Source organism: Nicotiana tabacum, chromosome 18 (genome assembly GCF_000715075.1).
Source record: "Nicotiana tabacum cultivar K326 chromosome 18, ASM71507v2, whole genome shotgun sequence".
In the NCBI taxonomy this organism is placed as follows: Eukaryota; Viridiplantae; Streptophyta; class Magnoliopsida; order Solanales; family Solanaceae; genus Nicotiana; species Nicotiana tabacum.
In genome coordinates, this window is record NC_134097.1 from 93,505,071 (window position 1) to 93,523,269 (window position 18,199).

Here is an 18,199-nt window from a genome sequence, read left to right on the forward strand (position 1 = left end):
TTGAACTTAAAATTAACTCTAACAACATTACAACCAACTATTCCTATATTAAACTTAAACAAGATTATGAGACAAATTCAAGAAATAATCATAAATGATAAACAATAAACAAAAAAATCAAACTATAGAAATTTCGGATTCAAGAACAATCAACCAAAGTATGAACATGAATGAGTCTATTTTAACACAACAAACATGACATATTAAATAACTCAAACAACATTAATAATTTCTGGAAAATACATAACAACATGAAACAAATTGAAGAAATAATCAATTAAATTTCAATTTGAATCTAACAAACATTAAACTAACAAATTCTTACCTAAACAATAAAACAAACATGAAAAACCACTTAATTCAATCAAAACACATGAACAAACTAAATTAATTCAAACGATAGACATGAACAAAACAAGGATCGAACATTTATCGATTTTTACTTCGAAAAATATAAAAACGAAATAAACTCAAAACCAACTAACCGGAGATGAATCAACGACGAACTCGATTGTAAACAAATCTGTCCGGGCCTCGACTCAACGAAAGACCTTCGAACTTTGACGAGACGAAGAAGGTGAAGCAACGTGAAGCAGAAGCAACTGCTGCGACGAGCAGCAGCAGCAGTTCGTTGAGTGAGGAAGAAGAAGCAGCATGAAGCAGTAGCAACGGGGAGCAGAAATGGCTGTGTCAATGGCGGACGCGGGCAGCTGATTTGGATGCGTCGAACGTGGAAGAAGCAGCTGGAACGGAGCAGCAGTAGCGCGATGGAGTTGGCTTCGATGAAGAAGAAACAGCGGCGTCCATGGCGACGTGAAGCTGGTTGACGAAGCAGTGGCGATGCAGCAATGGCAGACGCAGAACCAGCTTGGCCATGGAAGCGAGTGGTCGACGAGGCTGTTGTAGCGTCGTGGAGGAGGGAACGCAGCGAAGGGGGAAGCTGCTTGGTTCGAACGTGGGGTGGGGTTTGCTTGGAAGCTGGCCGGCTGTGTGGGGGGGGTGGGGGGCAGCCATGGCTGCTTGAGGTTGGGGGTCGTTTGGGGAGAAGACGAGAGAGAGAGGAGGGGGGGGATGGGATTAATTTTTAGGTTTTTTTTTTTTGTTTTGTTTTGTAAAATGTAAGATAAAAGGATGTTGGGTTATGGACTGGGTCGACCCAGTTCGAAATGGACTGGGTCGACCCACTTTGAAATGGACTGGGTCGTTTTGGAAGATTGGGTATTTTTTGGGCTTGTGGCTTGAATTTGAAGAAGAGGCCCAATTCCGACTTTCTTTATTTTTTGCTCTCTTTTCTTCTTTTATTTTTCTAAAACTAAATTATAAAAATATTTAAACTATTATTAAGAACTAAATTAAGTTATAAAAGCGCAAATTAACTCCCAATAACAATTAACGCACAATTAAGTAATAATTAAGCATAAAATTGTATATTTGGACATTAAATGCTAAAAATGCAAACGATGCCTATTTTTGTAATTTTGTTTTTTGTAAAATAAACTTAGTTACTAACAATTGTATAATTAAATCCTACATGCGAAATGCGACATACTTTTGTATTTTTAATAATTTAACAAATAAACATGCACAGACAAACATACAAATAGTTACACAAAAAGTATCACAAAATATCACAAAAATTGCACACCAAGAAAAATTATTTTATTTTTGAATTTTTTGGGAGTAATTCTCATATAGCGCAAAGATCACGTGCTTACAATTATGATAAATTAACGTAAGCTGGTGTATGCATTTCCCTTTGTTTGTCCGTGATCCGGTTGCATTTCATAACCTTCTGCTTTAATATGCTTTTTTTTAAACTAGTCAGAAGATAATATTGATTTCAAATTTATGGTGATAATAAAATCATTTAAAAGTCGTACTAGTAAAACATGATAAAATCATTTAGAAATTAGATCAATTTTACTAAAGTGTACAATTATCCAATTTATCATTGTGGGCTACGATTGTCATCCCACATTTTATAATTAATCCAATATTTTTCTCAAAGAGAATTTAGTGGGCGTTTGGACAGGGGCATTTGCATTTATACTTGTTTTTTGGGCCACATTTTAATTTGTATGCTTTGCAAAAAAAATTGCAAACATACCCACTTTTTCGCGTAACTTCAACATACAGGCCTGAAGTAGCAAAGACAATTACACAAATTTTAGCATTCTAGTAGACGGCCTGAAGTGGTAAAAATTGTTGAACCAAGTGTGCTGAAGTTTTGTTTGTCAGCTGAAGTTTTATTCTCTATTTGCTGAAATTTTTGTTTGTAATTGCTGAACTTAAGCATTCTAGTAGCTAAAGTTTTGTTTTCTATTTGCTGAAGTTTTTGTTTGTAATTGCTGAACTTCAACATGTTTTAGCTGACATGTAAACTTAGTGTTGGCTGAAGTTTTTGTTTGTAATTGCTGAACTTAAACATTTTAGTAGCTGAAGTTTTGTTCTCTATTTACTGAATTTCAGCATGTTTTATGCTATCATGTAATTATTTTTTTGTACAGATAATAAGTATATCATAAGTAGAATTAGTAACTTAAAAAATTAGATAAATGATTTAGCACAACATGTTAAAATGCAGTACAAAGCTGAATCTAACAAGTTACTATCATCTTTTTCAAAACTTACTTTAGAAAGTTATTTATAATTTATTTTTAAATAATCTGATAAACATACTTATGACAATCATCCCCATGAACTGAAGTTTCATAACCGTACCAACAACAGCAGAAGAAAAAATAATAAGAAGAAGAAAATGAAGGAGGAGGAGGAGAAAGGGGGCTGGAGTTGTTTAAAAAATGGGTACAAGTTAAAACTTTTAAAAAAAATGGGTATAGGTTAAATGAGGGCGACCAAATAGAGCGTCCCGTGCAATTTTTACGTTTGGACATAAGAATTGTAAAATTCCAAAAAGGTGAAATATTTTTTCAAGTGAAAATAGTATTTAAAATTTAGAGTTGTGTTTCGACATGAATATAATTTTGGGTTGTTTTGAAGTTTTGTGAGTGGAAATTTTGAAAAATAGTTTTTTGGAGTTTTTAATTTTCGAAAATTTTCAAAATATATTTTCAAGTGAAAATTGGAAAGTTTATGAATATACGCTGATTTCCTAAAAAAGTGGATTTTTTTTGGAAGAAAAGATCTTTTTTTGTCCAAACGGGCTCTTAGACCCCCCTCAAAAAAATAAAAATAAAAAAAATATAAGAAAGGGAATAAAAGAAGTAGAAAATAAAAATCAGAACAACAACAAAAGCTGCTGCGTGGACTTAAAAAAACAAAAGGAAAAAAGAAAAAAGAAAAAAGAAAAAAGAAAAAACAGATCTAAAAGCTTTTCTTTCTTCCTTCTTTATGTAGAGTAGTGAAAGAAAGAAACTGAAATCGGCATAGCCACCCCCAGCTTTCTCCCGTCCCTTACTCTCTCTATACTTATCATTTCTATTCTAGAGAGAGAAACCAAAGTTGATCAGCGTACAGAGACAGGATAAAAGAACAAGCAAGAAATGTAATGATTGGTTTTTTTTTTCTATACGATTTTGTGTAAAAACCCGTAGCAAGTGAAGGTCAAAGTAATCAAAATCAATGGCTGAGAACGAAGCATCATCGTCAAGGGCTCCGATGCGGCCCACTATTACTTTACCACCGCGTGCTTCAGTGGAAAATTTGTTTATGGGCGGGCCGGGTGGTATCAGCCCGGGTCCGATGACTCTTGTTTCCAGCTTCTTCTCCGATCCGGCATCGGAGTACCCTTCCTTCTCCCAGCTCCTCGCCGGCGCTATGGCATCTCCGGCGGCTTTTTCCGGTCAACGACAGGGTTTTCCCCCTCCGCCAGAGATGACAGTGTCTATTTCAAAGGGAAAAGAGTCCGGTAGTGGGGATATGGATTTTGGGTTCAAGCAGAACCGGCCGTCCGGTCTGGTGATTACTCAATCGCCCATGTTTACTATACCGGCGGGATTGAGTCCGGCCCGTTTGCTAGGTTCGCCTTTGTTGTTCTCACCTGGCCAGGTAGTTACAAAAGTTTTCAGTTTTTTTATTTAATGAGCATTTAATAGACTATATGAGCTTAGCTAAGGGTTCTAAACCAGAATAATGAGAATTATCTGAATATTGAATCACATGAATAGAATGGAATGAATACATGTGATTGATATTGCTGAACCAATCTCAGCAGAGACAAAAAAAAGATATTAGATGATTTCTTTCTATTTGTCTATGCTTTGGTGGCAAAGTTACTCGGTACGTGGGTTGGTGGGGATTAACAGTTGCCCGGTGATATAGTTGAGGTGCGTACTAGCAAACCCAAACACGAGCGGTCCTAAGAAAAAAGAAAAAAAAATATAGCTGACCATAATTTATTTAAGATTGAGGCATAATGATTGATTGATTTGTGGATATGTTACCCTTAGCGTGGTTTGTGGATTGTGTGATTTAAGAGTTGCAGCATAATTTCGGTTATGGGGGTTTTCTAGATTCTTTGGGGTATTTAAACCCTGATTGGTCAAGCTTCTAGGAAAATATAAGTGCTTATTTTTCAAAAAAGTTGCTTATTTTGGAGAGTTCAAGTGTTTGGCCTGAATAAGTGTGCTTTTGAGTATTTGTAAAAGTTGTTTTTCTATTCTAGGGAAGAAGTTTAAAAATTAATTTCTCCTTGGAAGAAGTAAAACTGTATCAAGAACACGTTCCATGTCTAGAGGATTTGCAGATTGGTCTGATCACCAGTAGAGGGCTGCAGGTCCTTGCGAGAAGCCATAGGCGGACTTCCCCACGAGAGAAAAGAAGAGAAAGAAGGTAGAGAGAAACTTTACACCGAGATTTGCTGGTTTAAAAGCCAGAATGTACTAAAATATGGAAGAATTTTCATTTCCAGTACTTTTAGAGAGGGGAAGGAACTGTCATTTGGACATTTTCTTGTTTCTCAAAGCGGAAAGCACATGTCCGTGTCAAACACCATGTCTGGTGCTCCTCTTTAGTCCAAACTATGAGTTTACACTTGCAATGTTAGCATGCCATTTTTCTTTTGTTGTGTTACCTTTTGACCATTTTTCTTTGTCACATGCTAGGTAATGGTAACTTAAGATTTTCACTACTTTTCCTACTCCACATCTTATTACCAAGTAGTATCAATTTTACAAATCAACAGATTGTAAATTGTCAAAACCTGTTCTTATGTCCCTGGTTAGGTTGGAGTTATGCTTTAAGAGAATATTGTATTTCGTGTATGGGGAAACTTTCTTTAATACAGGAGAAGAGCAGTCTGATTCCCTTCAGGCATTCCTTTAAGTATGGTAGTGAGTTGAGGCTATTGATACTGAAGTTTGAGATAATATGTGATATGAGATTCAATATCTTCTTTTTGTTGGTGCATAATATACTATATCTTCTGACAGTACATCTCATGAGGCTAAATTACTTCATTAGTTGGAACGAACGCGTTAGAGGAGTAGCTATCCTCTTTCTCTCTTCTATTCTCGAACACCTTCCCCCCTCCCCCCTCCCCCCTCCCCCTCCTCCACACACACACCCCACCACCACCCAAAAAAAAAAAACCTTTTTCTTTCTTGACTAAATCAGCAGCAGGAAAAGATCTCTGTAAATGAACTGTTGCAACATGTACGGTGATGATGCTATTAGTTTAAATTGAATTAGCCTTTTCAATGTTATTTACGTATGGTTTTTGGACCATAAAGGGCCCTTTTGGAATGTCACATCAGCAAGCCCTTGCTCAAGTTACAGCTCAGGCAGCACATCCTCAGTCTCAAATGCACATTCAACCTGACTATCCGTCTTCTTCAGCAGCGCCTGCACCGTCCTTTTCACAGTTCCAGTCCCTAACCTCAAATGCCACAGCAAACAAACAGATACCGCCTCCTGCATCAGATCCTAATGTTATGAAAGAAGCATCTGAAGTTTCTCTGTCTGATCAGAGGTCAGAACCTGCTTCCTCTGCTGTTGATAAACCTGCTGATGATGGTTACAACTGGCGTAAGTATGGGCAGAAGCATGTCAAGGGAAGTGAATATCCTCGTAGTTATTACAAGTGTACACATCCAAATTGTCCAGTCAAGAAGAAGGTTGAGCGGTCTCTTGATGGCCAAGTAACTGAGATTATCTATAAGGGCCAGCACAACCATCAGCCGCCTCAATCTAGTAAACGCTCGAAAGAGAGTGGAAATCCAAATGGAAACTATAATCTTCAGGGGCCATCTGAACTCAGCTCTGAGGGTGTGGCAGGAACTCTGAACAACTCCAAGGATAGCATGCCTTCCTATTCATTAAGAATGACGGATCAAGAATCCAGCCAAGCTACACATGACCAAGTCTCCGGAACAAGTGAGGGTGAGGAAGTGGGTGATACTGAGAATTTAGCTGATGGAAATGATGAACGTGAATCTAAGCGAAGGTAATTTGCTTCATCCTTGGCACAACATTTGAAGTGAATATTTTTATAGCCTTGTCTATCTTCATAACCCACTGTTCTCCATCTCTACAACTGCTCCTTGCAGGGCCATAGAAGTACAGACTTCAGAAGCAGCTTCTTCTGCTTCTCACCGGGCAGTTGCAGAACCTAGGATCATTGTTCAAACAACAAGCGAAGTTGATCTTTTGGACGATGGTTATAGATGGCGGAAGTATGGCCAGAAAGTTGTAAAAGGAAACCCTTATCCAAGGTAGATTTATGGTTAAGTGAACCCTAAATAGAATATATCTGGTTATGAAGCATTATGAGTGTGAAGTTACCTTCCTGAATCACCTGCCACTGTCAGAAAAACTTTCTGCTTGAACACATTTTTTTTTGCCATGATCATATTAGAACTCTTTGTTTGAAACTCATAGTCTGAATTTTGTGTGGTACAGTTGGACCATGTTGTATTTACGTGCAAGAACAAAACAGGCCAATCAGATATCTAGATGACTTCTGTGAATGCATAGCCAGATGCTTATCGGTTATTTTGCTTGCTTTGCTAACATATTCAGTATACCATATTATTCTCTGCAGAAGCTATTACAAATGTACCAGCCAGGGATGTAATGTACGGAAACATGTGGAAAGGGCCCCGAGTGATCCAAAAGCTGTCATAACAACATATGAGGGCAAACATAATCATGACGTGCCTGCAGCTAGGAACAGTAGCCACAACACCACAAATAATTCTGTGTCACAGATGAGGCCACACAACCCCGTAGTTGATAAACAGGATGCAACTAGAAGAATAGGCTTCTCGAACAATGAACAGCAACCTATAGCACTGCTACGGTTAAAAGAAGAACAGGTTACATGATTTTTTGAGCTTCAGTCTTGCAAGGAATGAGAGAGGAGTCTACTGAAAAACTTTTGCCAAACTTGTCTCAAGATGGATCTATTTCGTGCATTTGAAGTCATAATGTTGGTTCACTCACCCAAAGTTAAATGAAGGAAACATGGTATATAAGTTTGTTGATACCAAAAATGATAGGTGAGCAAGGTGTGGATTGAATATACATTGTAAATTTTCTCAAGAAGGGCATAGAGTAGTATATTATTTGTATTCTTTCTGTAAATGCTCTTGTATAACATGTTTTGGCTTTTTATGGCGGCACAAACATGGTTGATGATTGATATACATGGTTGCAGTTGGTGTTAATCCCTTTGATCTGATTTATCTTGCTATTTTTCAAGATTTTGTAATAATATTCTGGGAGACTTTTCTGTATTTTTAGCAATCCTGTTGGCGTAACTCTCTACCACTTTTGGAGGTGGAGTTACAACATCTTTAATCGGCTTCGCCTTTTGTCTGAATTTGACCAATGGTGCATAAAGTTGTTGGAAAGTCTAATCTAGTACAATCTTTGTATCTATGATCATCTCAATATACACATGACAGAATTTGAGTTTCTTGAAGTCAAAAGCTCAAATCTGGTAATATACATGTTCACTTTCCATTTCACACCATAGTTTTTTTTTTCTTGTGAGTTGTGGCTAAAGATTGCAGGTTTCATCTACAACTGTACCCTAAATTCCAATCAACACAATTTTCAACAAGAGTCACAAGTTGAGGTATCTGGCCGTGATTTACATAATCAACCATATTCAATCGGATGCAGCACAAAACTCTCTGGTAGCTCCTCTGGCTTCTGTGCCTGCATTATCCAAAAACTCTCAAAGCGGAGAAAAGGGTTTTGGGGATAGTTAAACCTGATCAATGATTCCATGCTTAAGCTGTTCGCGAAAAGCATCAAGTCTTTCCCTAGATATGTAGCTGAAACGATGAACGTCAATGTCAATCTCAAAGTAGTTGTTCCCCTGCACAACAGGTAATTGATGAAGTTCAACCAGTGGCACACAGAATACCAGATACCTCAGATTACAACTTTGAGTAACCCTCATCACCAACCCTAGAACAAATTATTAAACATAAAATGAAAAAAGTAACTGCAAACAAGAAGTAGTAGTCATTTAGAGGGATGGTTATGAGATTACAACCTAAAGAAAAACTATAATCCATGTACAACTTCTTACAAGAAAGTACCAATATGATAACTGTTTGCCTTTTAGCAAATGGTAGGATGGCTTGACATAGTTGAGGGAAGTGGAATTCAATTTCAAGAATTCTAGGCTAAGTAATGAATTTTTCACCAATAAGCCTACCCTTGAGGATGAAGATCCTACCTAATTTGAGACAAGTATTTTTAGAAACCACGATAGATAATTTGGGACACAGGGGTACCACTTATAAAGTAGGAATGTTCTGTTCGGAGTCCTTGCTGGAACTTTAGCTGGTCATCACGGTTCAACTGCTTACTAGTTTTTCACTATACTAGAGATTGGTTTTTTGGTAATTGGTTTCCATCTTACTCTACTATAACATGAGAACTTCCCTTTTAAGGCCATGATTCTCCTTCTAGTTCTAATCTTGTGCATGGAAAATTAGCAAAAACAACAAACCCAATATAATCCCACAAGTGGGTCTGGGAAGGATAGTGTGTACGCAGACCTTACCCCTACCTAGAAAGTAGAGAGGTTGTTTCCGATAGACCCTTGGCTCAAGAAAAGATGAAAAGAAAGTAGCAGTAACAAGCAGTAATAATAGCAAAAACCAATTCTGGAATAAAACATGTCAGACATAGAGACATTACAAGGATTGAACATGTCATTTTTGTACAATTCTCATTAATTGACTATTCGGAGGTCTATAAATGGTTTTTTCACTTTGGACTTGAGATTGCAGCTTATACTTCAGTGATCAACTGTAATCTTTGTGCTAATCTGCTGCTTTATGGAGAAGAAATCCTCCAGGGACATCACATCACCTCCATACTAGGAAGCAGTTTCTCTATTGTTCCCTTTGTTATTATGGTGGTGAGTGTTCTGGTATCTTGCCCTTATGTCATGCTGTGACGTTTCAAAATATTGTCTAGGGATATCATTTCATCCAATGATTTCTGTAGTGATACTAATATTGTCTCCTTTTGTCTTTTTGTTTTCTTGAGTCGAGGGTCTTTCGGAAACAACCTCTCTACTCCTTCGGGGTAAGGGTAAGGTCTGCGTACACACCACCCTCCCCAGACCCCATTAGTGGGATTTTTCTAGGTTGTTGTTGGTTTGGTTTATCAAGGCTTTTTATGTCTAAATTTATGTCAAACTAAGTACCTAGAAGTTCAATGGAGAAGAGTCCAGCAAAACCACTTGAGTTTGTTCAGTATATGCTATTTTAGAAGACAATGTTTTAGTAGTCTTACTTCAGTCAGTTTGATGTAGTTCCTCCTGGCACTGTATCAGTCAGTCAGTTCATTTTGTAAACATGCAATAGTGGATGAAACAATCAAGAAAAAGAACCCTGCTTCTGTGAAAATCAGTCCACATACATTAGCACAACTAAATGCAGAGGATGTTCCAGAGGCTGTTGTTGAAGCAAGGAAGAGATCGAAAACTATCCAGTCAGTTGTGACAAGGAAAGAACTTTATGCCCTTGAAACAACTTAGCAGTTTAGGAAGTAATGGGAAAGAGAACAAGCAACCGCGTTCATTTCCCAGCAGAGCTACCTTTTAAATCCTTGACTAGAATTCCCATTGATATAGCTCAAAGCAGTAGAGATTCCAAGGTCACTGAAAGACTGAGCTAGCGAGTCCAGCCAAAAATTGCATGTGATGATTTTTGTGGTATACTATAACCTCCAAAACAGAGGAACATCAAAACCATCATATGCAACTGGGATAACCAAACAATTCATCAAAATAAAATGCCAGTGGCTTTGACTTTAGCGAATAAGCTGCAATGTGTCCACATTAGACTGAATGATGCAGATGCACTACATTTCGCAGAAACTCTTGAGAAAGCACAGAACTGTATATGCAGAGCACAAATATTTCCTGCATCAAAGATTGAACCATTGTCGAATCCACTCCCCTATACCAGTGCTACACTTATTCACAACTCACAATACCTTCTTCAGTCTCCCGAAACTTTTGGCATTCCTAACACATATTGCCAGAAGCTGTATACTTTGAGGCCTTAAAAGAATATCCAGTCTCAGGCTATGTTGCGCGGACTCTCCAAAATACTGCCGCACCCGTGTCGGATTCTCCAAAAATACACTGCTTTTGGAGAATCTGGCATGCACCCGGCGATATTTTCGGAGAGTCCGAGTAACATAGGTCTCAGGGCAGACCACTCCACGATAGAGTACTCATGCGCTTTACACCAAATAAATGCAAGTTAAACCACTTTAGATAGAGATCCTCAAGGCAGCATAATGCTCTTGTGATACTGCAAAGCACCAACAGTTGTCAATACAGCACCCTTCCAAAAAGTGTGCCCTTTAGAATCTTTACACTCCAAATCCCCAGAAGACTATGAGTCCATGACAAACAAGTTTGAACAATCCTCCAAGTATCAGAAAAGCTTGTATGCTAGCAATCTGGCTGTCGACAGCTTAGGAACTAAAATTGGATGTGTCGTGATTTTAGTGGAAACTGGAGAATAGGCTTTATACAGTCTAAATTACCGTAAAAGATCATTAGTACTCAACCTGCCAAGAAATGATGATTATTGCGTACAATCGACCCTTGTGGTCCGGCCCTTCCCCGGACCCCGCACATAGCGGGGGCTTAGTGCACCGGGCTGCCCTTTTAGTTACTTGGGGACTTCAGCTTCCAAATGAGAGATGAAAATGGGAAAGCTCTAGGAACTAAAGCCTGATATGATAAAATAAAGATCGTTAGCAAGTGAAGGTAACAAAGCTTTCCACACACTGAATCAAATAGGCAAAGGAAGTCCAAAAGATTCAAAGTAACCCCAAGTTCTGTATATATCAGCCATGGGAACATTTTGAGGTTGCAAGAAATATATATATTCCTTACTTAACTATGGCGAGATATTCTGGATGATCCTTAAGAGTTTCTGCATTCTACACTACACCCCATATTCAGAAGTAAGCAAAATGATGTTCAACCTTTCAATCATATATTTTGCTACTTCTGTAGAAAAGAATGTGCCAACATCTTTAACTAATTTATGTCTGACCTGCAGCAGGTTATCATACAGATGAAGAAGCTGGTGCTTCCACTGTCGGAGAAATTACAAGCAGCACGTTGAGATGTTTCAGAAAATTCATTTAGGCAGATCTAGAATTCCACTGTTGCTATCAATTGATAATGCAGTATTTGTGTCTCTTTGACACTGAAAGCAGCTGTTGCCTGATGGATCAATCGATAATATAGACGAATGCTGAGTTCTTTCACATCTTAGTTGAACAATTAATTCATACCTGACTAATTTGCCATTACTAAAATAACACCTTGCCTGTTCTCAAGTTCAAGATGTCATCTTCAATCATTACCAATTTTCCATTGATTTCCTAATGGCACACTCTATTGGCTTAAGAAGATTGTTTTTGAAGACAAAAGGTGAGCATGTTCTTTTAACAAAAAGTAACCACACAGAGAGAGATGCATAAAACCAGATTCAGGAGATTGACCTATTATAGTCATGGAAAACTGCAACTAAAGCCCCTTCCAACCCCCCCCCCCCCCCCACCCACACACCCACACACACATAGAAGAGCAGAAAGTGGCTGTATTTCCGGGAAACAACTATTAAGAGACAATTTCTAAACAAAGAAGAACATTTATAAAAGCCATTTCAAAGCATCAATTATTGAGCTTTAGGGAAGTCTCAAGACATTCCCATTAAAGAACTGCACTCTATTTATTTTCATAGTTACTTTATGCTTTCAAAATCTGGCCAATTAACCACCAATAGTCACATTAATTTTCACTCACAGCATCACATGCAAACTGAGACAGACAAGAGATCCATGAAGGAAAACTTCAAGGGTATAGATTTTATTTCAAAAGAGAAAGAAAGAAAACTTCAAGGTATCTTTACAAATTGTGAATGACGAAAAGTACATTGTTTGAACTTTTCAAATCTCAGCACAGGTTTTCTACTGTGTAAAAATCCAAAATTACCATCTCTCAAATGATTTTCAACTGGTAATACTTTATCAGACAACAAATCCATAAAGAAGCTATTTACGATGAAGTGGTCAACGAGGCTAAACCACATAAATAATCCGCCTTCAGCATCTGATAACTTTCTCCAAGAGGAATTTAACTCATTCCTTATTTTTCAAGAGAGGCACAAATTGAATGTGAAGCAAAGGTTCACGTAGTAATTCCTCCGCGACAGAAACAACTGCCGGTAACTTCAAGGGCCATAAAATCAACTTTCAAAACATGTTATTGGACTTCTGCTAATGCTGAGGAAATTGTTAAGGCTTCTAGTACAGGCTGACTTTCTTCACTTGAGGTTTCCATTCTATACGATTTACAGCTGAAGTAGAAAACTGTACTCATCATGGAGTCGATAAGCATCACAAACGAGTACAATAGTACCAAAAGAGGCCCTTCCCATAATCTTGAAGATCCATCTCCATAGCTTATTGTCTTCACCCTATGCTCAAACAAACCCTCCACAATCGCCATCCCAATAGTCGATCCAAGAAATATTAGAAGTCCAACTTGTGTCTGCCCCTTGATCAGTGAACTAGACCTAAGCAATGCTTGTGGTCCAGATTCATCCTCTAAAACAGATATCACAATCGCAATGTTGCAGATAATAATAGCATTTGCTAAAATAATCGAGAAAATCATCCCTACTACCATCGCGGGGTACAAGATCAAGTCAGGGGGGAACCCCATGATCGAGAAAGCACTGCTCACGGATACAACAAGTACAATAAACAACGTGAAGCATCCAGAAATCACAGTACACACCCACAGGTAAGTCAGAACAACCCGTTTCCAAATCTTGGTCATAATCACATAAAACTTTTGCGAATCAAATTTTTTCCTCGAGTAAGTGCAATCGACTGAATAAACTATGGCAGCTTTTGACAACAGCGATAAAGTAACGTACAAAGGGAAGCACATTACAGCTGAAATGACAACTTCAGAGAACTTTTGACAAGACTGTTTGATAAATGGCTTCAATGGAAGCCCGCTCGATTTGGCAACGAGCAACAACCTTATGGTCAGTCTCTTAACTAAGGAGTGATTAACCAATACATTAGATAAAACAACAGCAGAGACAGGGCAAATTAGCAATGCAGCAATTGCCATGAAACCTATTGAATTATACCTCAAAATTCTCACAGTTTCCCTCAAAATCTCCAGTGCATTCAGTGTCTGAAAATGGTGATCTGTGTGTGAAACCGTATCAGTTAATTCCAAGTCGAAATTTTGAGGATGTGGGCCAGCATTTTTACCTTCATCAGATGTAACAGAGTTCACTCTAGGACTCAATCCACTGGAAATTTCCATTTTTGACAAACCCCAATTGTTCTTTACAAACAAAAATTACTCCACAAGAGAAGCTAAAAATAAAGGAATACAAAAACAAATATGTTTGCTGTGCTAATGCAATTTTACATGTCCCTTTAATCAATAGTATAAAAGGGAATTATAAAAAAAATCAATCTTAGATCTGTCTAGGTATTAGCTCTAAAAAATGTTACCCAGATCTGCATAAGAAAAGCATCATGGCAATTTTATACAGTGAAAATTGGATGATATTCTTGTGAAATAAAAAGGTATTTAAAAAAAAAAGGAAGCTCTGAAAACGTATATAAGGAGCTGATCTGGATCAGAGGAATGAACAGAAGAACAGCGAGTGGAAGTCGAAGTATGATTAGAGTTTGATTAAGGAAAGGGATTAATGAGATGGCGAAGGATGAGTGGAAGTATGATAAAATTTATTTGTTTATACGCCCATGGTATTAATCATAACTAATTAATTCGTATTGTTACATCAATTTATAAGTTAAGATAGATTAATTAGTATTGTCGGCGTATAGGGGATTGTGTAAATATTTTACAAGAAAGTGTGGACTTAGGCCTCGTAAGATGATCACGTTTTGGTTCCAGGAAAGTTAGGCTTAGGTTATGGAAAGAAGGATGATTATCTTAGTGGACAACGTACCAAAAACTCAATTATGGAGGATTTTCCCCCATATATACTACTCATATTACAAACTATTTTATTCTATTTAACCTAAGTTTATTAATTACCAAACTAACTATTTTGTTTACAAATTTATATACATTACATCCTAAAAGTGTCCAATACCTTAATTGTTACCACGATTAATGTCACTCTTTAACGAGTTCAATTACATTTTTTTTTCCCTTAGCTCTCTTTTCTCCTCTCCTTTTTCCTCCGTTGCCTCCCTCCTATCCTCTTAATCCCTCTCGATTGAGATTCGGCCATCCTCCATTTCTCATCTCTTTTACCCAAAGTGCCAAGAAACCATTTCAAACACCACCTTCTTTGTCATGCCGAAAATAACTAACTACCGGGCTAACCATTGCCAGTGACTAGGCGAAAAAACCATGGCAACAACCTCCTCCTCAGTTTTTCTTTTTCTAGTAAATCGAGCAAGAAAAAAAATGTATTATACAATATACAACTTATTTATAACTTTCGTACAAATTTGATACCAATTTTTTTACATACGATAACATATAACTTAGATATAAATTTCATATAACTAATCATACTGTATGCAACTTATTTGTAACTTTCATACAACATTCATACAAATTTTATACAATTACCGTAGCGCCCCAATTATTTTTTGAATTTAACTAATTTGAAGCGCGTTATTGGATATAGGAACTATCATTTTTGCGTGCATAAAGAGTCTATGGACTAGTACAATATTATGTGAATATGATAAAGAGTGTACGAGGTGTATTTAAGGTAATGTAGGGTTTAAGGAGAGCCTTTGGGCCGAGCCAAATTGGAAACTCTACGACGGACTAAAGATTCAAACTAGTTCACACAAGACCTAAGTTTAAACTACTATAATTGTTGAAATACAAAAAGTTATATTGTGAAATATATATCAAATTAAAGATCTTGAGTCTAATTTTCAGCGGTTCAAAATGTTCGTTATTTGGACACCGATACTAAAAGCTATGGTTATTGAACTGAAGAATGTTTGGTAGCAACGTTTAGCGCCCAATTGGGCACTAGACACCACTTTTCGCGCCTAGTCTAGAGCATATTTTTGGCGCTGTAAGTATATCAAGGCTCTACCTGTAACAATCACCTGAAATCTTCGAAAGCAAGTAGGGGCAGCCATTGCTTGCCTTATTTTGGGACCAAGTGATGGAACTCCTCTCCACCCTCTCCTCATAGGTTTCAACCTCACTAATCAAAGTAAGTTCCTTGAGTTATTTTGTATTCCATACAAGTATTTAATTGGATTATCCTAATCAACATGAAATTTGTTTAGATTCTTGAAATCCACCAAGAACACTTAAGAGAAATTGTTTAGGGTTTCACCAAGAGGTATATTCTAACTTTCTATGGCATCTTTGAGTTGTTTATGAGTATTTATGATATGAATAGATATTTGGGAGTATTGGTTGGTGAATGGCGGTCATAAATGTATAATCTAACTTGACATTAATGGTATTAGGTGGTTGGTAAAAGGGATAATGAATGGTAATATTAGGACTTTAATATAGGTTTATATGATCCAAATAGGTATAGTAACATCATTGTTGAGGTTCGTAAAGCGATTATATGCAATATCACTGAAGGGGGTTAATTTAGTAAGCTTGAAGAATTTAATCTAAGTGTTGGGTTCCTTGTGGATTAGATTGATATCGCTGGATTACTTTGTTGATACGTGTGAGTCATATATGTAGATTATGAATTGTTGGCGTCATTGATACATTGGGGGCAAGATTTGAAAAGCAATTTGAGGTACGTTGAATTTACTACACTCGGAGCTTTTTTCTAAACTCATATAGAAATGTGATTTAGAAATATTCTAAATATGAGTCCTAACTGTGGGGGCGAGCGAGTTGTAATTGCACCATCTCTTGCATCGTAAAATATTTAAGTGCTATTAATATTATTTTTTGAAATGTAACATTGTTTTGGTTTTAAAAACTAAATAAAAAGGAATAACACTTCTGATATATTGTTAAATAGAAACACAGGATTTGTAAAAAAATACTTTATATTTAATCTTTTCACACATGGTTGATTTGGCTATGAATACCAAAGGGTGATTGTAATTATTTCTGGGAGTTATTTGAGTTTATCGAGATTGGCCTTGGATACTTTTCCTCATTAGGTTATGAAACTAGACGTGCCGATGTAGGCGTGCAACCTACTTTACGGTTTGAAACTATGGTAGAGTACGTCCCATGAGGGAGGTATTATTATGCTACTTTATTAGCAGAATTAAGTCGGTTCGTGCGGCACAACAATGAGACAACCTGAGCAAGTAAGGTATATAATACTTATCACTAGGTATATAACCTAGTTATTTTTTTTTAATATCGGTGATGGTATAGTACTCCCGGTAAGATGAAAAATCTTACTTGATTTTGTTAAAGCTTATGCGAAAGAAAGACTTTGAAGTATGTTTTACATTATCTACATATTAATTGATATAAATATTCTTTTTTATATCAATTATTTATGCATATTTCATATTTCCTTGATCTTGTCCCATTTCTTTTTGAAAAAATGGTTCATGATTCGTACTAGGCATTTGGAGCTTAGGCCCATAGTTAAATTTTATTTATGTATTGTAACGACCTGAATGGTTGTTTCGAGTATTTTAGTCCCTATCCCCTATTTACTGCCTCCTCTGTGCTATATTGTGGTTATGAGACTTATCGGGGTATTTGGTTTTGGTTTTAGGTGAGTTTCAGAGTGAAATAGGACACATAGTCCCTAAGTTGGAGGTTTAAGTTGAAAGAATTGACCTAGTTTGACTTTTACGTAGACGACTCCGGAACAGAGTTTTAACGATTCCAATAGCTTTGTATGGTTATTTTGGACTTAGGAGCGTGTAAGAATATGAATTTGCAGGTCCGAAGGTTGTTTCGGCATGAATTGGCGAAAGTTGGAAAGTTGAAGGTTTGAAAAGTTTGATCGGGAGTTGACTTTATTGATATCAGGGTTAGATTCCGACTCGAAAGTTAGAATAGGCCGTTCATGTCATTTATGACTTGTGTGCAAAATTTGAAGTTAATCGGAGTTGTTTTGGTATGAATCGACGTTGGTTTCAAAATTCGGAAGTTCATAATTTTCATAGGCTTGACTTTGGGATGCAATTCATAGAATCGATTTTGTTTGACGTGATTTTTGGCCTCGAGTAGGTTTGTTATATGTTTTGAAACTTGTTGGTATATTCAGACGGGGTCCAGAGGGTCCCGGGTGTGAAATAGATTGAATCCGGATCAAAATTGGACTTCTATGATTGCTGAAGCTGGGCTGTGTCTGGTGCAATCGCACCTGCGCATTTTGGGTCGCAGGTGAGGCACCATAAGCCTCCTTTGATCCATAGGAGCGAAATTTGCCTTGCCCAACTAGGACCGTAGGTGCGGTCATTTGTCCGCAGAAGCGGACTCGCGGATGCGGAGGCTGCCTTAGGAGAAGCGAAATTTGGGGAGTAGCTTTGGGCGTGACCACAGATGCGGTCGTTTCTCTGCAGAAACGGGCTCGCAGGTGCGAGCTTTTGTTCGCAGAAGCGGAACTCCTGGATTTAAGTTGGAACCGCACCTGCGATGGATTTTCTGCAGGTGCAGCGTCGCAGGTGTGACCCCAGGCCCGTAGAAGCTAGGGTCACTGGGCAGAAAGGTCTTGTTCGAGAGTTTGATTTCATAATCCATTTTTGGAATTAGAGAGTT

General features: G+C 37.5%; 2 protein-coding genes across 2 annotated transcripts; one reads left to right on the top strand and one right to left on the bottom strand.

Moving 5' to 3' along the window:
- Positions 1-3,377: 3,377 nt before the first annotated feature.
- LOC107784946 (probable WRKY transcription factor 4) lies at positions 3,378-7,625 on the top strand. Its single transcript, NM_001325390.1, is given in 4 exon segments — positions 3,378-4,008; positions 5,691-6,403; positions 6,507-6,671; positions 7,001-7,625. Coding segments are annotated over 4 exon segments (1,587 nt in total). The 5' UTR covers positions 3,378-3,582; the 3' UTR covers positions 7,284-7,625.
- Positions 7,626-12,298: 4,673 nt separating this feature from the next.
- Positions 12,299-14,022, bottom strand: LOC107767623 (uncharacterized). The gene has a single exon (XM_016586679.2). It carries the CDS (start codon positions 13,802-13,804, stop codon positions 12,722-12,724), a length of 1,083 nt encoding a protein of 360 aa, XP_016442165.1. The 5' UTR covers positions 13,805-14,022; the 3' UTR covers positions 12,299-12,721.
- Positions 14,023-18,199: the final 4,177 nt, after the last annotated feature.

What these genes read in the sequence shown, in the direction of transcription:
- LOC107767623 (XM_016586679.2), bottom strand. Translation starts at nt 13,804, where the DNA reads ATGGAAATTTCCAGTGGATTGAGTCCTAGAGTGAACTCTGTTACATCT.